The sequence below is a fragment of the Ptychodera flava genome, chromosome 2, assembly GCF_041260155.1.
Source record: "Ptychodera flava strain L36383 chromosome 2, AS_Pfla_20210202, whole genome shotgun sequence".
Classification (NCBI taxonomy): Eukaryota; Metazoa; Hemichordata; class Enteropneusta; family Ptychoderidae; genus Ptychodera; species Ptychodera flava.
In genome coordinates, this window is record NC_091929.1 from 5,062,695 (window position 1) to 5,090,644 (window position 27,950).

General features: G+C 37.7%; 1 protein-coding gene across 8 annotated transcripts; it reads left to right on the top strand.

Annotated features, from left to right (window-relative positions):
- The first annotated feature begins 16 nt into the window (after positions 1-16).
- LOC139151916 (CCR4-NOT transcription complex subunit 2-like) lies at positions 17-25,358 on the top strand. 8 transcript variants are annotated; one of them, XM_070724963.1, is made up of 16 exons: positions 17-96; positions 5,723-5,797; positions 7,946-7,987; positions 9,388-9,440; positions 9,945-10,066; positions 10,862-10,916; positions 11,124-11,301; positions 12,548-12,754; positions 13,271-13,404; positions 14,244-14,396; positions 15,397-15,501; positions 15,897-16,040; positions 18,299-18,455; positions 19,005-19,116; positions 19,797-19,897; positions 23,375-25,358. In XM_070724963.1, the coding sequence occupies exons 2-16, from the start codon at positions 5,763-5,765 to the stop codon at positions 23,616-23,618; spliced, it is 1,842 nt and encodes a 613-aa protein (XP_070581064.1). In that variant the 5' UTR covers positions 17-96; positions 5,723-5,762; the 3' UTR covers positions 23,619-25,358. The 8 variants fall into 8 exon arrangements, with proteins under 8 accessions (XP_070581064.1, XP_070581090.1, XP_070581074.1 ...); XM_070724989.1 differs by having other exon boundaries at positions 15,939-16,040; XM_070724973.1 differs by having other exon boundaries at positions 14,244-14,378.
- The last annotated feature ends 2,592 nt before the right edge of the window (positions 25,359-27,950 follow it).

Here is a 27,950-nt window from a genome sequence, read left to right on the forward strand (position 1 = left end):
AGATTTGAGTGTGACTGAGAAAGGTTAAAGGTTACCATCATAAAGCAGTTGTCGAGGCCCACGAAAAGACGGAGGTATATTTATGCTGAAATTAAGGTAGAAACAAGTGAATTTTTATTTGAGATCCCGATTTCATTGATCTTAATTAATAATCTCGCGCAAATATTCTAAATTTTATTGTTTTTAAGCTAGAAATGGTCTTCCATTTTCGAAAAGCGTAACGTAAAATGCACCTAGACAAAGATGCATCTAGCCGCCATGTTGGGTGTGCTGGACAATCGTGGCTACTATGACGTTGTGCAGTTTGCCGAGTTCAATTTTACTTGAACTTCAACAACGACATCGTTTCACGCATCCTTCGACAATTTAAGTGAGTCGGTTAACGGTAATTGACCGAATGCCGATGGAAAATTGTTAATTTCAAATAACAAATTCAAGGGGATTCCCAAAACCACGTGACCTGGCAATGTTTTGATTTGCTTGCAATGCGCAAAACTGATGATGACATCTTGTTGAACTTTGAAGGTAATATGAAGTCCAGTGAACCGGTTTAGTAGCACCGTTGTTGGCAGAACTGTGACCCATATTGATTATTTGTACTCGTCCCTGGCCCCTAGACATTTCGTGAATTGTGGACGACATATAAAAAGGCCGAGGCTATTTACACGCGCGTGTCAATTGCCAGTTGTCCATTGCCACGCGCGTGGCAGCGGTCCTACTATAAATTACTGCCCGTCACTGCCCGTCAGGAAATTAGCCTTCCAATTACAGTAATCTGTCGATATATCAATACCAAAGACCACTTATATAATAGAAAGCTACAAAATAAGAGTCTGTTTTACTCCAAATGCCCGAGTCCTGTCTCAGAACTAACGTGAATATTGGAGCGCTAAGTTCTCTACTCGACGGGCAGTGATGATAGGCAGTGTTCGGACATCGATTACGATCAGCGTTGCCACTCGTTCGCAAATCAACGTTGTTGGGGTCTGGGACGACAATTTTGTTTGGTTGTATAGTAAGTAAGATATCAACTGATTACAGTCGTTGAAAGGTAAATTTCCCGACGGCAGTGACGGCAGTGGTCGGACGTCGACGGGCAGTATGTATGGCCAATGGTGATCATGCATGTACGATCACACGATTAGCGTTGCTACTCGTTCGAAAATCAACATTTTTCGGATCTGGAATATTATTTCGTTCGTTTTTACAAAGAGTAGTGGTATTTGGTATTGAAATATCGACTGATTACAGTAATTGGAAGGCTAATTTGCTGACGGGCAGTGACGGGCAGTAATTAGTAGGACCCCGTGGCAGTACCCAGGTTGTCTATTGCAACGCGCGTGGCAATAGACAACCTGGCTATTGCCACGCCATGGTTTTGAACGATAATTCTGAGATGTTTTTCTGACCTATAATTGACTCTCTCAATGGTTCACGTCCTGAATCCATATTTTTTTGCTGATAATTCGGTAAATGTTCTGAAACAAATGTATCTGTTGCTCGGTATCAGTAAAACATGACCGACCGTCACGTCTAATAAAACTCGCAACGGACTACATCCATTGATCTCCGAGTCATCGTCATCGTTTGTCATCAGCGATCTTTGCCTCGCACATGTTTTCAGGGAAAAAGAACGATTTGCAAAGTTTTTGGGACTAGTCTTTATCGTTGTTGCCAACCTGGAGCCCGACCATTCACTTCACGTAGCTACGCGTAGTATGGCTTCAATCGGCTTCAATCATGCTTGGCATAACTTGTGTTACAGGGTTTTACATGACGCGCATTTCTGCGTCCTTTACGCATAAAACCGGACGCAGGACCCCTCAAAAACTAAACTACGCGTCCCTTCGGACGCAGAAATATCTGTTGCTAGTGTACATGGTGTATATCTCGCGAAGCTGCTGAACACGTAAAACACATCCCAGTAAACCTTACCGACCCCATACTTTAATGGAATGCTCCGTAGTGCATTGGCCTCCACTGTTTGATGACCAATGGTACCCGCGGAAACAAATGTTTATGCATCATGGCGGGTCGTGTCAAACACCCAAAACAGGCCGATCTGCGAAAGTTTTTCGGCGGCCGCAGCAACCAGCACGATGCAGGTTTGGTCGAGGCCAAAACAGCAGCTACGCCATGCGATACTGATACATCAGGTCCCCCGGCCAAGTCAGCAAAATTACGAACATTCAACAGAAGTTGGCTCGATAGGTTTAAATGGCTTCGATATTCTGAAGAGTGAAACGTCATGGAATGCGATTTATGTTTGAAAGCGAATGTCACATGCCCCGTTCACGGAAGGTTGTTTCCAATTTTCAACATTCAACTCTCACTCGTCATCAGGACTCGAAAAGTCATCTCACAAGTGTTAAAATCCTAAGCTTGAGGTCGCAATTTACTACTGCTTGCAAATCTGCAGAGGACCGGCAGTTGCAGGGTAAGAGTAACGAACTCGAGGCGTACGCTGCACATTACGTATACTGTTTACCTGATCGCTAAACGTGACCTTCAGTGCGATGTATTCACTGATCATGCATCTACAGAATCTGAATGGCTTAGACATTGAATATTACAAACGTCCTCAGATAGTTATGGAGTTTGAAGAGTGTATTCAACGTGTGATCGAGAAGTCCCTGATTGATAGTATACATGCAAGTGACTTCATCGGTGTAATGTTGGATGAGACTTGTGACATTACCGTTCATAAGAAACTTGCTATATATGTTCGATATATTCAGAATAGCGAGGCGAATGTTTCTTTCCTCGATAACCAGCAAATTACAGATGCCACTGCTGCAGGGTCGAAATCGCCTTGATTGAATTTTTGATTAGGAAAGAAATCTGTGACGCGGCCGTAGACAAAATATACGGACTAGGAACAGACGGGGCGGCCGTAATGACCGTCGTTTGAACGGGTTGGGTGCAAAATTAAAAGCCAGAAATCCCAACCTTGTTCAAGTGCATTGTGTTGCACATCGATTGAATCTTGCTGCTTCTCAAGCAGGCAGAGATATTGAATATTGCAAAGAATATCATAATATAATCCATTCATTGTATAAATACTTCAATGACTCTAGTGTGAGATATGACAAACTTAGAGAAATTCAAACTCTGTTGAATGGGAAGGCAAAACAAATTACTGAGCCTACATCTGTTCGTTGGTTGTCGGTTGAATCAGCTGTCAAGATGATTTTCATCAGTTTTGAGCCAATTGCCTTGGCACTGACAAGTAACAAAAAGGGGGAAAGGCTGATGGCCTGTTGAAATTTGTCTCCAATTCATTGTTTCTGCTATTCACTGCCTTATTGATTGATGTCCTTACTGTCATTGGAATTTTGAGCCTTACATTTCAGAAAGATTCTGTCAACCTATCCCATATCAAAAAAAGTTTTTAGTCTACTAGGGACACATTGAATACAATGACTAATGATTCACACACTGTCAGAGAGTCTTTAATGATTTGGGTGATGTTCCTGGCAATGGTCAGAAAAACACATACAAAAACATTCAAATCACTGACAATCAGCCATTCAGACAGAGGTTCTGTAGTGTACAGCAAAATATATCAACAAACTGCTGCATAATTTAGATAGCAGATTTCCAATGATGAGATGAATATTCTGGAATGTTTTGATATGATTCTCAACCCACACAGATATCCTGACAATGTGGCCAACCTACCTGACTATGGGGTCAACCAGCTTGATCAACTGTTGATTCATTATAACAATACACCAGGTATTGATGCTGATAGAGCTAGGGCACACTTTCTGTTTTACAAACACTTCACAAGATCTCATAGGGACGCACTGAATTTGATATGTATATCAAGCTGTTGCTAACTGATTTTACAGAGGAGTATCCTGATTTTGCCATTCTGCTAAAATTGCTCTTGTCATACCAGTGTCCTCTGCCCCATGTGAAAGGGGCTTTTCAGTACAAAATGCCATCAAACAGAGGGCACGAAATAGACTCAATCCTCAAAGGCTTAATAGACTAATGTTCATCAAACTGGTTGGCCCCATCATAGATGATTTTGACTTCATGAACACTGCTAGGTTATTTGCCGAAGGAGCTGCTGGCAGAGTGTGAACTCAAACCTACTGGACTTGCTAGGTGAATGCCATTTCAGAATATGGAATTACTTACCTTCTTGTCAATTTGCCAAATTTGAGTACTTGTTCAAATTTCACAATGTTGTGAACTTGTCATTAAAGTTATGAGATAATTTCAATCATGGATACCGTGTTCTTTGAATTGATCAATGAGGGCCCCTCAGTATGAACTAGAATTTTCATGTAAGAGTTATTTTAAGAAATGTGTAACCATTTGCTTTGTTTTAACACTAATTGAACACAGTGAAGACCATGGCATGGATAAACAATAAAATATTCTTGTGAAATAAATTGGGACCCCCATATTTTGATGTAGGACTCGCATTTTCTAACACCAGGGGTCCCAGGACTCTCAAAAGTAAAAAGTGATGTAAAACCCTGGTGTTACATGAAAAATGAGCGCCTAACGCCTCCAGAGTGAAACTGAAAGACTAAACTTTTTCTCTAACAAATGTCAACCAGTCGTCCAACCAGTTTCTTTATACCAAATCAAAAAATTAAAACCAGGAGTCACTGTAAAAAGTTTCATGCCACAGAAAAAATTAAACATTCACTGGGGCCTCCATTCGAAAGTTCTGACGTCGCGTATATCAGTATATGGCATGCACTTACATGTAGTTCGTTGACATGATGACGTCTCTGACAGATAGGTCACGTGGTCAAAGGTCATAGACAGACGTTTGCAGCAGGTCAGGTTGGTTTTCTCGCCCCCGAAACATTTTCTCTTGGGTTAAAATGAGTAAATTTTGAGTTGCTTTCCTGACAAGTTCTTTTTAAATGGTATCTTTTGTCATGATGCATACTGTCAATCGCAGGGCTTGCATTTAATCACAGAGACTGCCCACCGACCGGTCGTCCCCCAGCTTCGTCGACTAGTTTCAGACCAACTTCCCGAGCGCAAGGTGAATCGTGGCAGAAATATACAATTACACTTACTTGAGCCAATTTCTACACCAACTGGGAAAAGTTTACTTCAATCAGTTGACAAAATCTGTCTCCGAAAAAATCTTAGCGTGTCAATAGCCACCTTGGCTATTGCCACGCGTGTGGTAATAGACACTCCGATATTAAAATTGGTCCCTAATAAATGACGTTCGGAACAGCACATCCGTTGACATATATAGGATACATGGCAACTTTGGGTATGCTGGGTCACACAGACCTGCATAGATATATATTCTTGTTGCTCATTGTTTACTTAAATGCATTTTTTCCAAGGTATTGAGTGTACTGACTTGTGAATCGAAACTATCTGTCAATGAGCAGTGATTGTACACTACACGTAGGTGGTTCATAGATGATGTTATCAAGACTTCTTGAGTCACAAACTACTAGTATACCTACATCCAAATATGAGGGAGTTTGTCAACAGCATCAGGGTCATACTGAAGGAGTAATTGAAAATGAGAACTATCAATAAGCCTTGCATAATGATTGTACATTTTCCTCTAACTCTGGCAAGCAATGCCTACTAAAACAGTGTCAAAATGTTCAAATTTTACCACAAAGGCTCCATGCAAGAGACAAGCTACGACTTCAGTAAGGTTATTTATTGTCAAGTAAACTGTATGTTTTTTATTGAACTGTATCTATTTGTATCTTTGCAGGTAGTCAAGTTTAATATTTAGTTGTAAAGAGTTGACTGCAATGGCCCAGTTTAACCAAATACCAGGTCTTGGACAGTAAGTCAAATTTTCATTTTTTTCTCTCAAAATGAGGTTTAGTAATCTCTTTTCCAAATCTTGCTTTCCATAACACAAAAAAAGTCATTCACAAATTGCTTTGCAAATTTTTCAAAATGTCTAGTTTGCAATCATTGATATGTGCAGCTGATCTCTGCATACACTTGTATAAAATTTTCATGTTGTTTATAGTTTGCACTAGTCAGAACCAATAAACCAACCAGCGCATGTTTGACAACATCTCTGAAGTGTATGGCAATAAATATTTGTTAGGGACAATAAGTAGGTATACGTTACAAGTGTTCCCCAGGTATTTTACCTTGATTCACTTTAATTTACCAATGCAATCAGATTAGAAGTCAGGAATATTTTGCCACGGTGCCCAAATCATTTACCTATAAAGTGCCAAATCCTTGCAAAACACTGTCATTAGTTACAAAATAGATATTTTGCATTTCTGCAGTGTTTTCAATTTCATGATAGCCAACTATTTTGTTCCAAAAGAATAATCTTGCAAGAAACAAGTATGCTATGTTGGTAAACCAAAATTGTCTGTACAAATTTGGGTAATCCAGATAGTGTTGCAGCATGTCTCCTGTTGATCTGCTGTCAGAGTATGAATATTCATATAACAGGGGCTTGTGAAATTCTGAAATGCAAAACACCATGAACATAACACCTGTTCGAAGCTGAATCAAAACTGAAGACCTGAATATCAACTAGAATTTCGCCTTTTCAAAAAGTCACCTTTTTCATTTCTACTGTGTATACACATGTTACAGTTGGCCTGTAATGTGTTAACTTACCCCCACCCACCCCTGCGCCTCCCAAATTAAGGTGGTCATAGAGCTGTTCCCCTGTAATCTGAGATGATTGTGGACCTTGTGGATCAACAAATTAAACCCAGGAAATGGACTGGATTTTAACATACCATCCACAACAGGGGCAAAAAAAAAGAAATGACTTTTGGCTTTGTTCATACAGTGCAAAAGATACTAGTCACTGGTCGTAGTAAATTGGAACCTGTAAGAGGACAGTGCATTAACATGGCAGCAGGCAAAGATATTTGCTCAACAAAATATTAATTAAGTAGAATTTCAATTTCAGAGTGATGAAATTATTCAAAAACATAATATGAAATTTGTGAAACAAAGGTACATAATTCACATCATACGTTGTTTACTGTCTTATGGCATTGTGATTCTTCCAAATGGCACCAGAATATGGATACAGTCATTTAAATGTCAGTTTGTGGCCCGTTTCAGTGTGGTCGTAGTTGGACAGTGATATGCATTTTCACCCTTTTCCTGCCAAGTCCATGTTTCACCACCAGGTCAAGATGGTTAAATTAATGAAGCACAACGTATTCCATATGATGTATTTTAACATAATACTGTACATTTGAAGGCTGTTGAAAACATAATACTGTAAAGTTTATTTTTTTTTGGACAAAAGATGCTATAACATACCAAGCCAAGTGGGGGAAAATACGTCATTTTTTGGCTCAATACTGCTTTTTACTGACTTAGCTGATGGGGAAGTGATACAGTTATTACTGTCTGGCAGGAAAAGGATTAATCCACTAACGAAACCTACTGGTCAAAATCCACATTGTCACCCATTCTATACAAATTTAAAGCTCCGAGATTTCCATGGATGCACAGACATAGTGATTTGAAGTTATGTCATAACATCACAAGCATGAAAAGGAATTGGTTGAAGATTGAGAGTTTCTCGCAACATTGGCGATTAGTGCAAACTATAAACATGATGAAACATTTTATTCAACAATGCATGCATTTACACGTAGACAAGAAAACCCTGGCTGCGTAGAGCTGATGCTCAACAAAATAATAGATGTATATGATGGAATGTTAGACTGTACATGTACATTGAAACAGTATGCAGCTTGCCTTGGCTAGGGTACTTGATTCCAAATCAACTGCAAATATTGCATTCCTGTAGATAAACAGTCGTCTCTGTCTTTGTCAACACGTAGATCAGATACCATGCACTAGATACATGTAGTTAGTAGTGAGAGCACTATTGTAACATTCTAACTGCTTTTATAACATTTCTCACTCTGCTTCCTAACTACCATTATTTACTACCACAACCACCACTACTGGGCACTCTTACTTCTCTTAGACGTCCCTTGCAATTGGGTGACCATCTTTCATGGACAACACAGTAAGTATGGATATTAAGCAAGAGACAACATTATTTGTCAGATTGTTAGCCAATGCATGCCTACAGGTATGACCATGCTTGTGTATTTATGATGCTGGCTTTTGTAGAGTAATTCAACATTCTTGACAGGAGTATTTTGAGTGGTGGACCACCCCATTGTTTGTTCCAATCTGTTTATTTGTTAATGATCATACAAAAACAACACATTTTCACAACAAAAGAATATGCAAAGTATATAGTACGGTGTTGATCAATCACCCCTCTGCCTTTCCAAGTTGTTGAGAACACTGTAATAAAATGTAAACCAAGACAAGGGACTGTATTATCATTATGATTTCCTGAGGCTGAAGGCTATAATGAAGAAAATGCCTACTTGTTCTGTTATACAGTGTAGCAAAATATGTCTTACCAGAGGTTTAGCTGTCTTAAAGAATACGCCATCTCTTGAATAATTCTGATGGTATCAAGGTTCATTTTTACAGCTATATACAGTTTCTACCATTGTATGGCTAACATGGCATGGTTCTATACCGACCATAGTATGGCTGTATGTCTACCATGGTATAGCTATATATCTACAGTAATGCAGCATGTTCTACTGTTGTATGGTGTATTTCTATAATATCATGCCATACTGATATTTGTAATAGCCAAATTTACCATGTTGTGTTAATGCCTTCATAAGTCTATATTGAAAGGACTTAAGGTACCTGTATGGTGAATATTACCAGTAAATTTAAGTCTGTTCAAAAACAAGTTCCAAACCCTAAATGATAAGGACTGCAACGTCACGTTTCATCAAATTTTACCAACCTTGTCAACCTTTTCCTCGTAGTTTTCATATAGAAATTTAGCGTAATAATTTCCCAGTCTATGGTTAACACAATTAGTTCATTGGTAAATTTTGAAAGCTCAACTGGCCATATGATAATTAGGGTTTTCTCCAGCTTTGTACATTAATGGGCATTGTTGACCTCTCTGCTACAAGCATAGACAATTCACAAAACACCCTCTTTTGAATTTGTATTTGCTTCAATTGCTGTTATTTGGTTGTATATGGTGTTTTCCACAATTGTGTTTTGCATTTGGCAAGGTGATTTTGTGAATTGAATAATTAAATGTCAAAAGCAGTATATTTAGTAAGTGAATAAAGCAGTTCACAAAACTTGTTAAACAGAATCCTGCTCAAGTCCCACCCAAACAGAATTCTGCTTGAGTTCCATCCACGTCCAAACTATAGAACTCAATTATCATGCAGTATTGGGCAATTGTCATCTCATGAACCTATTTCAAGGGGTGAACCAAATGTACATGTACAACATACTGGGAATGGTGCAATGATGCACCCTGGAGACCACAAGTTAATATCACACTTAATAGCCTTGTTTTTTATTCTGCAGATTTGGCATGTCACAAGAAGCCAGGAAAAGCCAGCCTGATCTTTCATCGCCGGGTAAGTTTTTTTTAGTAAAGACTTTAAAATTAGTGAACACAATGAAGGAAAACCCAATAGTGCATTATGCCCGTAAGCTGTTGTCTCTTTCCATTGAACAAGTATATTCCTTCTCATGTTTATGTGTAATTGTATTGTTGCACAAGCATGAAAGAATATTGTCAGATGAAAATTGATTTTAGGTCATATGGCCATGATATAAGCATATCTATTCCATAGAGTAAAATTGGCATGTATATAGACATTGTTCAAACAGTGAAACACACACCGACATCCAGTCTAACTTGTGATATTCAGTTCAACTCTTGTAGACTCAAGTGTCACATACTTTGCTAGGAATGGAAAACTATGGCAAATAGGTTTAGACAATGAATAATGCCGTATGCCTCTTTGACATTAGCCTAAACATACAGTTGTACTGTACATTGCAAATCAGACTTCAATGTACTGATTCACTCACTTACAAAGGATGACTGATGGGATATATTGGCATTGTTATTTCAGGTGCTGGTGACAAAACCAAGAACAGAATGAACTTCTACAAGGACAGTGATTTCACAGATCAAAATATATTCCTCAATCAGTCAATATTTCCACCTCATCGAACAGATAAAGATGTCAGTTCGGTAAGTTGTATTGTAAATTATAATCTTTGCAAGCTAGAATGTCCCCAATCTTACACATTCACAATATTCACACTCACTTACGACTAGAGTTCTTGGAAAGTCAGATGCACATCTAACTGATCAATATGAATTTTCAATTTCAAAAACTACAAGGACCAATAGATCTGCCATGTACACAAGATGTTCAAATCTACACTAACGTTGGTCACTTTTCATTTTCATTTACTACAAAATAGATAAAATTCGTATTGTGAGATTAGTCACACTTTCAAACCCAAAATTACACTTCTCTGCCTTTGCATCATTCATATGACTGATCCTCATTACCAAAAAAATCAATTCCTAATTTGGTGACTTCTGTGCGAGTCCCTGTTGAATCCATAAGATCCTTAGGCAGAAAGATTAGGTAATGGGTTTAGCCAAAACTCACTATACACGCACATGAAATGAAGAGCCCCATCTAAGTGACAGGACTGACCACAGTAATTCCGACTGATCCATTAGCTCAGTTGGTAGAGCATCCGAAATGTATTTGGGGGATGTGGGGTCGAGTCCCGCATGGGTCACTTTTCATTTTCATTTACTACGAAATAAATAAAATTCGTACTGTGAAGTGAGTCAGAATTTCAAACCCATTGTTATACTTCACATTTCAAATGTTATTGTAATTCCTATCCTTGAGGATTTGTGCAATGAATGCAATAATTATGAGCTGTGAAAATCCTCTGAACACCAAGTATTGATGGATGATCTGTTTGTGCAATGTAGATAAGATGCAATATTTCATAATTTCAGATGCTGGGATCACAGTCATTGTCACAATTTGGTGCAAGTCTTTATGGACAACAAGGTAATCATGTACAACTGTCAAGTTACAGGTCTTGCGTGAAGAAAAAAAATTGTTCATTGTCTGCATATCTCTGATCTTTGCTTGGATTAATGTGATAGCTTACCGTATGGATTAATGTGAGAACGTACCATAGGGATGTTTTGTGGTTTACTGAACTGAGAAAAAAATTTCCGGCAAGTAATTTATAATGTCATTGTTGTTTTACAGGTATTGGAAGTATAGGAATGGGGAATGTTCCCAGAGGAATGCCAAATCCAACACAACAGTTTCCAGGAAGAACGGTAACAAGTCACCATGGCAACATCCCAGGTCATGTGACTCCAACTAGTACAGGAATGCCAATGCCTTCAGGTCTTCAACAACATCCACCATCATCACCAAGCAGGTAAGGTCAAAGTTCATTCCACTTCCATCATCACCAAGCATGTAAGGTCAAAGTTCATTCCACAACATCATCACCAGGCATGTGTAAGGTCAAAGTTCATGCAAGCAAGGTCAGACGTCCATACATGATAGATGTGTATAAACATAATTTTGAGATGTGATTGTTTAGTACAAGGGCAAACAAACCAAAGTCTTTTGTTATTCATATGTATTTCTTTCATCGTTAAAAAATTATTTACACAATTATATTTATTTCATCGTTAAAACTACTTACAATCTAACATCTCATCAGTCTCCTCACCATGAAAAAATATTGTTGGACATTTTATCTCTGCTGATCAGAGCATAGCAGAACAATAGGAATTTCTATGGGACAAGCTAGATACTGTAAAACCAGAAAAAAAACAGAGAAAATAGAAATATGTTCCATGTTCTATTCATAGGACAAATCAATGATTCAAACATTTACTGGTAGATCACCTATAACAGTTGTACATTGACTTGTAATCAGGCTCTGTTAGGGAAAATTGTATAAGACTATCTTGCCTGTGTGAAAGTGCCCTGGTGAAGTTGAATTTTACTTTATAAAGACTCTCCACCATAATTGTTACTAGAGTTTTAGGCCAGTCGTTCAGCACCGAGTCGATTCCTGTAATAGGTTTTTATGTTGTTTTGCATACTGAATTCCCCTTTCACAGTCAGCAGAACCATGGAGCTCGGAGTAAGACCTCCATGGGAGAATAAACAGGCAAATTCATGCTATATACAACACATAATTTATTCAAAAACACTGATAGATAGTGTCAAATACTGGTACTTGCAGCAATGGATTTGAATATACAATCGAAACTCAGGTGATCTCAAGTGGCAGCTCAAGGTCATCATTGTTGACATAGCAGCAAACATGAAACATTGAAGTACAATGAGCAGTTCTCAATTCTCTGACCTGACTCGTATTCATATTTGAAATCGATTATCAGAACAGTAAGATTGTTATCATCTGGTAGACTCTGTATGTACTTTGCGATAATCAAGGAACAGTTTTAGAAACTGTTTTGCGGTAACTTGCTCTGTGCATGTATCCGTGTCAAATTGACATATACCATGTGACTGTAAATTATCAAATTGCAACAGAGAGTTTGAGTGAGATATGTTACAAATGATTTTATTTCCAGGCAGTGCAATTCATATAAAGATACTGTCTAGTTTGTGCCAAATTGACTGATTTTATGTTAATTTGATGACAGGGGAATCCTATCGGTGGGTCCGCGTAGTGGACTGTTCAGTCAAGTACCAGGTAACAATCCACAGAGTGGTATGACTCTACCAAACAGAGGAAACACAATGCCATCAGGATTAGCCAGTCCCAACAGACAGTCACCAAGTATTCTAGCAATGCAACAACAACAAAAACAACAACAACAACAGCAGCAGCAGAGACTAGGACTTGGAACGTGAGTATACAGTATTTCCCATTTTACTCATGTGAAATCAACAGCTCATTAATTATACACTGAAATCAGCCATCTTTTATTGTATCTAAGCATTCTGAGTATCCATGCTACCCTCGTTCCCTGTAGAGTATCAATGTGATTGTATTAGGGGACAACAGAAAGGGTACTGGGATACCCACACCATTTATCTGTCTTCCACAACCTCATCAAAAATACTGATTATATTCCACCAACAGTAACAATAAAGCCTCCTAACCGAAATTACCATAGGTGTTCAAGCAAGGATTAAACATTATCTATCTATTCTGGAAGTTTTTGTGCCATAATTATCAATGTGAAAATTTGAGTTCCAGTGTAGTTCAACTATTGAATGGTAACCATAAGTTATTATACAGAGATGGATACATAAATTTATGGTTATAATAGTTATTGCGTAATTTAACTTCATCATGGTTATTGCGTATTGTGCTGTACACTACCTTGTCATGACTACCATGTTTACATAAATTTGTACAGGATTGGAACCACACCGGCAACAAGTATTGGTGGTTTTGGTATAACACGGGGTCAGAGTAATTTCAGCACGGCAGGCGTTATGAGCAGTGTTAGTCAACCGTCTTTCACCAATTCATTTACAAGTGCTGGTATATGTAAGTATTTATAAAGGTTGTATGAATGAATGACTCAAACTTTTGCTCAAACTCTCCTAAGTGAAGGTTTCAAACACTCTCTCACCAAATCAAAAATAATCTGGGGTCACTGTGCAAAATGTAGCGCTAGAGAAACAAAGTACCCAATATTTACTGATATTTGATTTTCAAATTGGCCACCATCCATGTGTTAACTCTATGGACAAAAATAAAATATTCGATTTCCAGAAAACAAAGACAATGAATATTTTTCTTTCTCCAACAACTTTAAAGTAAGCCCCCACATGTAGTAGATATCCAAAGAATTACAAAAAGTTGAGACCCCAAGGCACATTCTACGTCAACATAATGCTAATAAAAGTAGATGTATACACATTGTACTACTTCTTCATTTGCTGACACACAACCTACACGTGATCATCTAGACAAATACACACACTCATGTAGACTCATAATCTATGTGGCCAGTTGTGGAAATTGTTACATTGAAAATTGTGAGCTGGTACTGTATCAGTTCAGTTGTATGGCTGCTAATTCTCTCAATACAGGCCTAAAGTGGTTTGAAATTGAATATATGAATTTCACATTCTGCTGGCACAGTTTCATTTAAGAGACAACAAAAATACATTAAGATTTAAATGTGAAAATGTAGAAACTTTATCAACCAGGTTAGATCCTACATGTCTCTAACAAGATCCACCGCTACCTTTCCAAGATGTGCTAAGCCACACACATGTAAAATCTTTCAACATGTCATTGTCAGAGTTTGGATCATTAATCTGCTGCTTATTCATTTCCAAAAATTCACACCAATGAATGTTTCTGTTTTGTCATCACAGTTTCAGACACTGCCCCAACGTTAGATCTGAATGACTTTCCCGCACTCAACAATAGAGGGCGGCGTGGCAGTGATAGCAGTAACAGCAACATTCCTATGAACCCACTCACTAACATGGCTGGAAGAACAGCGTATGGTAAGGAAACTGGTCTAGGTAGAGTACACTTGTTGCATGCTTTATCCCCAGAACACAAATCAATACCTCCTCTATATACGTCAAAGTTGTACACCACAATTCAATGAAAGCTTTCTTTTTCTTCTGTACTTTATTTAACATTTCTACTCTATGAAGTCACCTGTTAGATATTTTTGTGCACCGTTAGAGGTGGATTTGATTCAAAGTCTTCATTTTATACCAAATCATGGTAAAATTGTTTTGTTAGTCATAATTCATTCAGGACACCACTTCAAGAAAATATCAGATTTTGAAAAAAAGACGGATGTTATGAAATGATTTGTGCCATGATAACACTAAAAATTAGATAGAATCAGCAAGATACCTGACAAACTGTCTTCTGTCACAGAACAAAGTAAATCAAAATGGCTATGTTATCACATCTTGACATTACTCATTCTCTGAACTAAACATCTAGCAGTGTTTTCAAATGTGCAGGTTGTAATATTTTGACAGAGTCTGCACAGCTGTGCCTCCCTTTTCCTTTTCTCTGTGATATAGAGACTTTAATTATTCCATGCTCTCCTGTATTGTGACAATAGTGTGGTGTACTCCTTGATAAGTATGATGCATTCATTTGTGTTGCGTACCAAAGTAATCTTGACGTTATTTGTACAGATTCCTACCCACATTTTCCCCTTTATAATGAATGCTCCCAGTTCACTTGTGAATGCCATTATCAATGTTATCGGTGTTACAATCACTTTGAAAACCATTGTGCATGTCGTGATGCTATGATATATTGTATTCAACCACCACAATCAAACAGAGATCATATGATTATTGTCCAGAGTGTTGAAAAGGAGTTTATCAACATTTTTGTTTTGAAATACAGTGTAAGATTTCCAATGTACATCTGAATCATGTCTGTCATGCATGTTTGCTACTATAAGTGATGTTGTCATTGAATAGTGAGATTTGTCAGCAACAGCAATGCATTCTGTAACTTGGCAAACCAACTCTATTTCCATTATTACAGTTGGAATGGTTAACAAGCAGACAGAACCACAACAGGAATTTCAGATTCAGAATGAAGATTTTCCCGCACTCCCTGGTGCTAATAATGCCAACAACATGAAAACAGGTAAATAAAACTTCATTTGGGATATTCAAGGTTGACATAAACACATTGAATTTATAGTGTTGAAATTAGTTTCTGTGTTGATCAAAATACCTGTACCATTCTGAGAAGATAGGACAAAACTTTCAAGAATGTTTCATGGGAAGGACAACAATTAAGATGAGTTTAATTTGATTTCAGAAAGATACAATACATACAGAAACACCCTCAACCATAGACAGTCTTTGTTCAGTGTCTGTTCCCTAACCAATACTGGACAAATGATAGGAGGTCAAATGCTAACATACAATTACAGCTAATTGACAGCATGTGTCATTAAGGTGGATGACATTGGTGAAAGATCAGTGAACTAAAAGAAAAGAGAATTGAATATTTGGAATGTAATGTTGTTATATCAGTAGGGAATAAATTTAGCACTGGACTGCCCCTCCTCTTACCAGGCAGTAACTATGATGGAATGACAAACAAAGAATCCGGAAGGTTCCCTGGTGATAAAACCAATGCTGAACAAAATAAAAGAGGTATACAGATACATTCAGATGGTAAGTTTGATATCTTTGTTTTCACATCAACAAAAATTACTCTGAATTTGGTAAGTTTGGATGTAATCATTTTCATGTCAACAAATTACTGAGAATTTTATTAATTTCACTGACAACTTTGTAAGCTTAACTTTATTATTGTCATGGCAACAAAATAACTAAGAACTTGGTAAGTTCAACATTATTATTATCATGTCACTCAGTATTTGTGTCTGAATGCAATAACAGTAGTCATTGTGACATACCAATTTTGTTTGTCATTTTCATTTGTTAACATCAGTTTATTGGAATATACTTTTGCATTGAGCCAGAGTTAATTCTAGGACGCGCCATTGCGCAATTTGCGCAAAAAAATCTCGAATGGCCCTCATTTCTACCTTTGATGCGCCACCAGGGCGCAACATTTTATGAATGGGTCGGTCGATCACGCAGAGTTCACTTAGTTCATACATTTACGTAGCTCCCCGAAGGTCATTACCTCAGTCATAGTGTGCCATGTAAAACGATTCAGTTACCCTTCGACCTTTGCCCACTACGGCATATATGGTGGTGCATAGGAAGCTGGGTAGAAAGGACTGATGTAGGGGCAATGGTGTATTGGAGCCGTGCGCATGTGGTACGATCGATGAATGTAAACAATGGCTCCGGCCGCCGCGTTATCGTGAAAAGCTAGTCGCCGCTCAGATTTTTAACGCCAGTACTACGGTATATAATAGTTGATGAACCCCGTATGATCGGGCAGTCCCTTAAATTGAAGCGTTTGCAACGTCTATAGTCCATACCAGCGAAACATTGAACACTGCAAGGAAAGCATTCATGCTTGGCCGGCCAGATGATCGTTTTGAAGAGCAACACAGTTTAGGTCGGACATATCTCGTTTTCCAGAGTAGCCAGGTCTATGCATAGAACAACACCGCTGTGTAAAACCCTTTGGTCAGAACCAATGATCGTAAATTTGCTAATACATACAAGTTATGTTTAAAAGTTGATGTATCGATCACTTTATGTAGGTCGTACGGGTTACACTCTCGTGTTGTATCAGTGTGATAATTGTCGACCAGTGCAAATCGGGGCCACTCGGAGAAATCCTACCGGTGCGCTAAGCTTTGATCATGATCGTTTCCACAGTCAAAATCACAGTCCGTAGTAATTTGTACAGTTGTTAAAGTCCGACATCAATAATTCATCACATAAGTTACGTAAACAATTGAATCAAACCAAACGGTTAGTTTGCTGCTGCCATTGTTGGGCCTGTTGCGTACGTACGGGGCACAACTTTGCTGTAGGCTTCGTTGGTTACAGGTGGCCCGATCTCTAGTACATATTCTCCTTTTCTTGACTTGATAGACTATAGTATTTTCAGCAGAAAATTCAAGGGTTTTACATGTGTGATCATGACGGCCCTCGATTTTCTAAAATGGCCCCCTTGGGACAGGAGTAGGGGCCCACAGTGGCCCCTTGTTTTTACGTCCTAGAATGAACACTGTTGAGCATTAAAATAAAGGACGGCTCCATTTGTGTTTTTATGTCAACATGAAAATCACTTACACCACTGTTCTGTTGGTACATCAATCACGCCATACTAGAGGCTATTAACAGACATGAGTCATGTAAATATACTTCATAGATGGGTTTCATCATGACACAATTGTTGATGAAAACAAAACTAAGCACCATCTCCACTGTAATACTTCACATTAAGTGAATGACAGGGAAAATATTTGTATGTGTTTTACATTATTGTATGTGAACATTGAGTTGTAAATTGCCTGTTCCATAATGATCTATTGTAAAACTAGCTATTTTACCTGCCTGAAAAAAATATTTGATTCAAATCAAACAGGTGTGTTGTTACAATGATAGGATGTAGGATCATTTAATACTGTCACAGTGCAAACACGGACAGTAATCAATAGTTCTGTGTTAACCTGTTCATCCCCCAAATCCCTGTAAGCAGGTCCATACTCACCAGTGATAAGATAAAATAGTGTATTCATCCAGGAAACTAGGTTACCCACATGCTGCTGAAAGTCTCACTGATAAAACTGTTGAAGGGATGTCATCATAGTTTGTAATAATGTATATGAAAAATCCTGTCTTATCAGAAAATTATCTTGTAACTTTAATCACTGACAATACAGGGGATATTCTACACTCCTGTTCATATTTTTGTAATACTCCATATCATGCAGTGGGAATGCAGATGATGTACATGTACACTTTCTGTCAGTGCTAACTGATGTGTTTCATATCACCAGGTAAAATAACCAGTATTCCAGGTGGCATGGTAATGGATCAGTTTGGTATGGTAGGACTTCTCACATTCATTAAAGCTGCTGAAACAGATCCTAATCTTGTAGCATTGGCACTGGGAAGTGATCTGACAACACTGGGCCTCAATCTTAATTCACCAGAGTGAGTATGACATGTTTTCAAGTGGTAAACTTTGATTAATGTTAGAATTCTCTCGATATTTCTGTCTACTTTGAGGTAGTATGAACCTTGAAAGTGAAAGATTTTTGCTCAACCTTTCTTAATGAAACTTTCAACCGTTCTTTTACCAATACAAAAATAAAAATCAGGGGTCATCGTACAACATTTTGTACTGGGGAGACAAATTACCAAAGTTTTCCCGGTATGTAAAATTCAAAATGGCTGCCATCCCTGTGTTAACTGTATGGGGAAAATATCATTTTTGATTTTCGAAAGACTGAAACCACGAAAAGTTTTCCCTACACCAAGAGCTTTAAAATTAACCCTCACAAGCGGTAGATCAGAAGAGAATCGATAAAATTTGAAAGCCCAAATTTCTGTCCCTGAGGCACGTTCTACCTCAAGGAGAAGATAATGTTTCCTGTCTTACTGTCAGTAAAGTTATCAGAACTATTCAAGCACTACGGGATAATTGTAATTAAATAACTACATTTTGATAAATGTGTGTTACCGCTTGCTGAACATTTTCAGGAACCTGTACAGTACATTTTCATCACCATGGGCTGATACACCATGTAGACCTCAAGATATTGATTTCCATGTTCCACAGGAATACCTGACCAATGTACACATCAGAGATAAAGTGAGTAGAACAGTGAGAAAACAGTCTGTATCTCTAAGTGTATGTAACTGTGAAAGTGGATATCTCTTGTACCGATAGTTGTTCAAATGCTAATGTTCAATGGATGAACAGAAAATCACAGCTCAAAAGAAAAAATATTTGATACAGCTGTATATGTATTGCTTAAGGTTCAAAATGTGGTGATTGAAACACATTATGGTGTTTATATTTTCTTAAAAGGGAATGTTTTAAAGAGACAGTGCATATAAATTTTGTTCAATTCTGCTGATTTTTTTGTTTATCTGTCAACTGCAAGTTCTTGTTCTACCCCCAAAGTATGCTGAAACACTTATTGATCTTGTCAATATAGCATCTATATGCGTAAAAAACACTGTTATTGTTTACATTTGTATTCAGTATGGGCTTAAATTCACTTGTCAACAAAACGATGCAGTCTACACATGAACAGGTTGAGTTTACAAGCTGAATACTTTGTATCTCAGCATGTTTTTGGGAGTAGTACAAGAAATTGTAGTTGACAGTAAAAAATAAAGTAACCAGTTCAAGGAGAGTGTTTTAAAACCCTTCAACAGTAACATTAGGAACATATACATCTTTTATCAACATAAGCCACAGATGCCAAATTTCTAGTTTTAGCATTAGAAAATAGCGATCCATGTGTCTGTTTATGTCTCTTTCAGTTGGCACCTATTAAACTGAGTAGGTATGGTGAAGATTTGTTGTTTTATCTCTACTACACTCATGGTGGCGATGTCTTACAACTAGCAGCAGCTGCTGAATTGTGAGTACAGTATTACAAATAGAGATGGTGTTACCACGGTTACCAATGTAATTATATTGTCATGGTTACAGCGACTATAAGAAGCCCCTTCATAGTTCTGTGGACCAACGCTCTGTACCCATGATGCTTTGCAAAACTCCCAGGTTTGAGTGAATCACCAATTTTTTAACACAGGTCTGCTACGCGAGATTCATTTTTCATGTTTTCAGACTCATTCTGTGGTGAAGTGTGTGAGCTATGCAGTCATATTTCATATGTAGATGTATTTTTAGTCCCCACGGACACCGTCCGGGGGGACTTATAGGTTTGGTCATGTCCGTGCGTGCGTCCGTGCGTGCGTGTGTGCGTCCGTCCGTGCGTCCGTCCGTTCACGCAGATATCTCAGAGACGCCTGGAGCGATTTTGTTCAAACTTGGTACAAGGATAGTACCCTACCTCATACAGATGCACATTGATTTGTTTCACAATGCGATCAAATTTGGCCGTGTTAGAGGACTTTTTAGTTTTCACCTCCATGGACTCCCATGTATAAGGCAGTCCATAGACTCCCATGTATAAGGCAGTCCATAGACTCCCATGTATAAGGAAGTCCATAGACTCCCATGTATAAGGCAGTCCATAGACTCCCATGTATAAGGCAGTCCATAGACTCCCATGTATAAGGCAGTCCATAGACTCCCATGTATAAGGCCAAGAAAAATAAAAATTGAGTTTCTCATCGTATTCATATTGCAAAAAGGATGCAGTTACACAGTTTTTAGTCCCCAAAGATAAAGTCAAGGGGGCTTTTAGATTGGGTCATGTCCGTCCGTGAGTCCATCCATGAGTCCATCCGTTCACGCAGATATCTCAGACACTTTGACAAAATGTCACGTGACCTTGGTGACCTTTGACCTCGAATATACATATTTGTCCATAACTCAGTAACCACAAGTCCTAACCTTTCATATATGGTATGATGGGACACCCTATGACACCACATATTGTACCTCATTAATTATGTGCATATCTAATTTTGAGTGAGCCAATAGAGCTAGAGGTCTGATTTTTTGTATATATGGATAACTTAGCAATAAAATTTTTTTGACAAAATGTCACGTGACCTCGGTGACCTTTGACCTCAAATATACATATTTGTGCATAACTCAGTAACCACAAGTGCTACACCCTTCATATTTGGTATGATGGGACACCTTATGACGCAACATATTGTACCTCATTAATTATGTGCATATCTAATTTTGAGCAAGCAAATAGAGCTAGAGGTCTGATTTTTGGTATATAGGGATAACTTAGCACTACAATTTTTTTGACAAATGTCATGTGACCTCGGTGACCTTTGACCTCAAATATACATATTTGTCCATAACTCAGGAACCACAAGTGGTACACCCTTCATATATGGTATGATGGGACACCTTATGACGCCACATATTGTACCTCATCAATTATGTGCATATCTAATTTTGAGCGAGCCAATAGAGCTAGAGGTCTGATTTTTGGTATATAGGGATAACTTAGCACTACAATCTTTTTGACAAAATGTCATGTGACCTCGGTGACCTTTGACCTCAAATATACATATTTGTCCATAACTCAGGAACCACAAGTGGTACACCCTTCATATATGGTATGACGGGACACCTTATGACGCCACATATTGTACCTCATCAATTATGCGCATGTCTAATTTTGAGCGAGCCAATAGAGCTGGAGGTCTGATTTTTGGTATATAAGGATAACTTAGCAATACAATTTTTTGACAAAGTGTCATGTGACCTCGGTGACCTTTGACCTCAAATATACATATTTGTCCATAACTCAGTAACCACAAGTGCTACACCCTTCATATATGGTATGACGGGACACCTTATGACGCCACATATTGTACCTTATTAGTTATGTGCATATCTAATTTTGAGCAAGCAAATAGAGCTAGAGGTCTGATTTTTGGTATATAGGGATAACTTAGCACTACAATTTTTTTGACGAAATGTCACATGACGTCGATGACCTTTGACCTCAAATATACATATTTGTCCATAACTCAGGAACCACAAGTGCTACACCCTTCATATATGGTATGATGGGAGACCTTATGATGCTTCATACTGTACCTCATTAATTATGCATATATCTAATTCTGAGCAAACCCATAGAGCTGGATGTCTGTCATACATATGCACATAGATTTGTTCTGTGATACAATCCAATAAGGCCGCCATGTGGCCATTTTATTACGATTCTTTCATGTCCTGAACTACAGCTCAGACATGTATCAAGCGAATTTATTCAAAAGTATTTTTATCACAGACCTAATGAAGAGGACTCTATCCTCTCTGAGGACCTGTAATCAAAGTACCCATTAACAAGTGGGGACTGTGTCATCAACGATGACTTGTATAGCTGTTTAATGCAACAGTTTGCCAATGGCTCAAAAATTTTATGGAAATCCGGAAAATGTCTGTGGGAGTCACATTTGTTTACATCTGCGATCAGTGCGGATGTAGCAAGCATTCCTGATTTTGCAAAATTAGATTTGTGAGGTTGCAACGAAAACTTTATGCAAGAAAACCTTCAGGACATGTCTCCTCTAGTTAATGTGGGACTAGTGATGTTCTCTTCTCCAGTCCAATGATTGCTGCTGTGTTGTATCAAGTTTTTCATGTTTGTTTACATGAGGAGAGTATCACATTTGTCTCCAAGCTAAAAATTTTGTTCAGTGGATTTTGTCTGGAGATATAAAAATCACCTGCACTTTTTGTATCCATTCTTTACGTGTAAAGTGCTGCCTGTACATTCAATTTGATGGCAGTAATATTATTGTATACTTTGTGTGAAATCCCTTGTCAAAAGCAACAGCCCATTATTGTAATCACATCCACAGGTGTAAATAAATGAGAACAACTCAAATTTTTTTCCAGATTTCCACAAAACTATAAATAATTGGCAAATTTTTACATTCAACAGCTTTCAAATAGATTGACATATACGAAATGACCAATTAGCTTACTTTTTTCAACAGAATGAGTCGGATAACACAAAAAATGAATCTGGCTTAGCAGACCTGTGTTAAAGAATAGGTGATACACTGAAAGAGGTACCATCAAAGCAGCTAGTTTTACAAAGCATCATGGGTATAGAATGTTGGTCCACTGTGAAGGGGCTTATTATTAAAGTACCATTGTCATGACTACTCTTCACTAAGTCTATTCTTAAATGTTTCTGATAATAAAATGGACATTGCTTTGCACTACCGTATGTACATCTAAGTCTCACAGAGAATTTGAAATGAAAATCCTTATTATTGTTTCTCGTCTTTAAGAGACACAAATAAATGACTGATTTATTTTCAGACATGAAAAATTCAGAACTATTCCGGGAATTCTTTGCTTCGTGTGTACATTTATGTAGTTAAGCAGTTCAGTTCAAAACAAAATAGTCATTGAAGATGTTGTGGTGTGTGTCTTGTTACAGATACAACAGAGATTGGAGATACCACAAAGAAGAGAGAGTCTGGATTACCAGAGCTCCAGGAATGGACCCCACTGTCAAAACAAACTCATACGAGCGCGGAACATACTACTTTTTCGATTGCCATGGTTGGAGAAAAGTGGCGAAAGAATTTCATTTGGAGTACGATAAACTTGAGGACAGACCACACCTACCACCGTCATTTGGCCATAACCCGACTTCCTCAACTCCTGTAATGGTTCATTAAACTGTCAATCATGTCATGGTTTATCAAGAAAAATGTCAATCGTGAAGTGGAATGACTTAATTATGAATTTACCAACTACCGTAGTGATCCACCATGAATGATTCCTGCCGCTGTAATTGATGCAATGTCATCTAAGAGATGACTGACAGCTGTCAATCATCAAAGTTAAAGTGTCAATCAAAGTGATTGATCAAATATTTCACTGAAGCAGAAACAAGCAAGTAAGACTGACACCTGTCAAGTCCAAGATGGCATTTTCAAATTATTTCATTTCATAGGTATAATTTATGTACTGAAAAACCTTGTTTTGTAATATTTTCTGTCAGAGTTTTGAAAGGAAGAGCTTTTCAGCATGTACATGTACATAAAATATTTTATATGTACATTTCTTGTATTAAATGTTATGTATGACAAAAGTTTATTTCTCTATTACAGTGAGATATTAGCATAGCTGTTATTATTCTTTTTAGTCTTTTTGTTGCTCAGCAATCTTTATTTGTGTTTTCATCAGATTTAGAGTAGAGATCTTGATTCCATGCAATACTGCCAACAGTAGATATCAGGTTCTATCAACAGCAGAGAGCGATACATACAGTGAGCTGACGTTAAGCTTCACCGAGCAAAACTCTAGTCATGAGTTACAAGCATTTCACAGTCATCTAGAGCTCATTGCTTGCGTTTTAACAAGCCATAGTGTCTTGGATGTTGAGAATAATAATTGATCTTTGACTTAAGATAAGGCTGTATGGGTTTTGTACATGTGCTCTGGTAGCATTCACCCACAGACTATGTGGCAATGTATCATCAAGTAGCATTTACCCACAGACTATTTGACAATGATCACACATTCTAACCAATGTATAATCTGGTGGTATTGACCCACAGACTTTGTGGCAGTGTTCATACATTGTAACCAATGCAACCAGATGATACATTGGTTACAATGTTCATACATTGTAACAATGTATCATCTGGTAGCATTCACCCATAGACTGTGTGGCAATTTTCACACATTGTAACCGATGTATAATCTAGATTGGTAGTATTGACCCACAGACTGTGTGGCAATGTTCACACATTGTAACCAATGCTACCAGGTGATACATTGGTTACAATGTGTGAAAATTGTAACTAATTTAACCAGATGATACATTTGTTACAATGTTTAAACATTGTAACCAGTGTATGATCTGGTAGCTAGTATTGACCCACAGACTGTGTGGCAATGTTCACACATTGTAACCAATGCTACCAGGTGATACATTGGTTACAATGTGTGAAAATTGTAACCAATATTATCAGATGATACATTGGTTACAATGTTCGTACATTGTAACCAGTGTATGATCTGGTAGCTAGTATTGATCCACAGACTGTGTGACAATGTTCATACATTGTAACCAATGTATCATCTGGTAGCATTCACCCATAGACTGTGTGGCAATGATCACACATTGTGACCAATTTATCATCTCTGGATCAATTTTAATTCAATCCATTACTGGAAAGTACCAATTGAACTCTGAATATAACCATGAAGACAGCACGGTGAATTATTTGATCAACCATAGACCATACAGTGAAAGCTGGAGGGCTCTGACTATTACAGTCCATTATCAATGGGTCAGTTTGCAGATGACTGGTATATTGTAAACAACATTGTTATTCAAGCTGCCATGCTGAAAATTGTAAAGATTTAAATAAAACAGTTGAAATTTGTGATTCAAGTTATTAAATGAATTCGTGATAGTGTAGATTTCATCTCACAGGTTAAACTCAGAATTTGAATGGACCATGGTACAAACAAACTACGTTTGCAAATGTGCACAGAAATACATGTATTTCAATATGCGCTTGTACACGTTGGTTGGTTTGTACTACCGTACTGAGTTTGTAGAACACCATGTGTCCTTCTTATTCCATAAAAGAACTACTATATTGATAGCACTGAGACAACTTGCCAAGCCCTGATTACCAGCATTTACATGTCAGTATGGGTTCTCAGCTAATGTAAACTGCAATAGTCACAGGTATTATAAAAGATAAATTTATCCAGACTCCGTGACACTGAAGTGTACATGGACCATGAGTCAAGACAGTTGAGCTAAGAGTCTTGGTGGGATGAATTATCATGAAATGAATTATCATGAAAGTGTCAGAGTCATGTCCTCAACATGCCTTTTATGCATACAGAGAATTTGAAATCTTTCATTTGACTCCACAAGAGAAATATTCTCAGAGGAAAATTAGTGTTTAGTGGAGAATTTTTGAATGATCATCTAGGGCCATCGTTTGTGATGATTTTATGTATTTTCAAACTGTGTTTGGCTCTATCAAAGCATCCAACATATTGGGTGAATTATGTTGACAAGTTTTTAGATGGGGCAAGATGATTGCATCCATTAGTTCTGTACCATTATATGCTCTGATATTATTTGGAGGTATTGTGGACCTCAAAACTGAAAGACCTCCGAAAACAACCGTTGAACACTCAGAAGATCACCCCTGTACGAATACTCGTGTCACTGAAAACAATTCTGTTGGAGAAAATTTAAAATCATGGCACTTATGAAACATAAAAGCATTAAAATATTGTATCTATGAAATGAAGACAGACAAGACTTCATTGCTATGAGATTGTTCCAATGACTCAGACAGTAAACTTACACAATGTATTGTTTTCTAAGAGTAAAATGTGCTTGATTTCAATTGACATTTTGCATATAGCTTGATGTAATAACCTATCCATTTCAGAGTTTGTAAAATGACTTCCTACAAAGAACAAATGAGAAAGATAAGACGTGCTAATGTATAAGTTCTATAATCAATACACAGAGATATCCAAGTTCTATAATCAATACACAGAGATATCCAAGTCATGTATTAATGACCTTTAACAGTCAATTCATTCAACTAATTTTAAAGAATTCAGAAATCATACGTCTGACAGCTGTGGTTTGTATTTTACTGATGATGTCATCTATCAGCAACTCTTTCAGGCCTGCTGTATTTTAGACACACACACCAACTGGTCAGAGTTTATTGACCTCTTGGAATAACTCATCAGGGTTGCACTGGAATTCAAGTTCAAAGCTGCGATGTCAGTTTTGTTTTGTCAGAATAAAAAGTGAGGCAGGCATATGCCCACTTCGTCACTCATATAAAGCATGTCCTACCTCATCTGTGCAGTTTATGTTGTTTGCAGCATAGGCTGATGTAATTTTTCAACAACAACAACAACACATCCAATTATATCATGACCAATTTGCATTTGATAGTGCGCAGTCTATGCATCAATGTGCTATAATTTTGAAAGTCACGGTGTTGGATGATATTATGAGCACCATCCCTTGTGATCTTGCCCTAGCTATCATTTGTTATTAGTTAATCACAGTTAATATTCTATAAATTGGCTATTTACATGTAATACAGAGATCTAAATTCTGTGAAATAATTAGGGGCCCAAGCCTACCGGCTGGGCCCCTATTGGTTTTATAGGAGTTCAACTTTCTTCTTCTTCTTCTTCTTCTTCTTCTTCTTCTACTTCTTCTTCTTCTTCCGCTCTTTTTTGTCGACCTAGAACTCAAGCACCGCTTACCGCAAACTTCTAAAACTTGCAGGGCTAATAGGTACCTATGAGATCTCGTGCACCTGGGTATAGAAATTTCGAATAGTCGCGCAATGTGGCGGCCATATTGGATTTGCGAAAAATACCAATTTAATTTTAAAAATCTTCTTCTCCAGAATCAACATACAGATTTAGCTGAAATTTTACTCATGTCATCCCTAGGAGGATCTCTTTCAAGTTTGCGAAAGGCGTTTCGATCGGTCATGTGATTTGGTGGCCATCTTGGATTTTACGAAAATCACAATTTAATCATTGAAAATCTTCTTCTCCAGAACCAACGCACCGATTTAACTCAAATTTTACTCATGTCTTCCCTAGGAGGATCTCTTTCAAGTTTGCGAAAGGCGTTTCGATTGGTCACGTGATTTTGCCGCCATCTTGGAATTTACGAAAATCACAATTTAATCATCGAAAATCTTCTTCTCAAGAACCAACACACCGATTTAACTGAAATTTGACTCATGTTATCCTTAGAGTGATCTGTTTCAAGTTTGCGAAAGACATTTGGATCGGTCACATGATTTGGCCGCCATCTTGGATTTTACGAAAATCGCAATTTAATCATTAAAAATCTTCTTGTCCAGAACAAACACACCGATTTAACTGAAATTTTACTCATGTCATCCTTAGAGTGACCTCTTTTAAGTTTGCGAAAAACATTTGGATCGGTCACATGATTTGGCCGCCATATTGGATTTTTGAAA

Bases quoted from the DNA above. Each gene is read 5' to 3' on its own strand.
- LOC139151916 (XM_070724963.1), top strand. From the start codon at position 5,763: ATGGCCCAGTTTAACCAAATACCAGGTCTTGGACA. The intron at 13,405-14,243 runs GTAAGTATTTAT...TTGTCATCACAG, and splicing joins ATTTACAAGTGCTGGTATAT to TTTCAGACACTGCCCCAACG. The intron at 18,456-19,004 runs GTGAGTATGACA...GAACATTTTCAG, and splicing joins CTCAATCTTAATTCACCAGA to GAACCTGTACAGTACATTTT.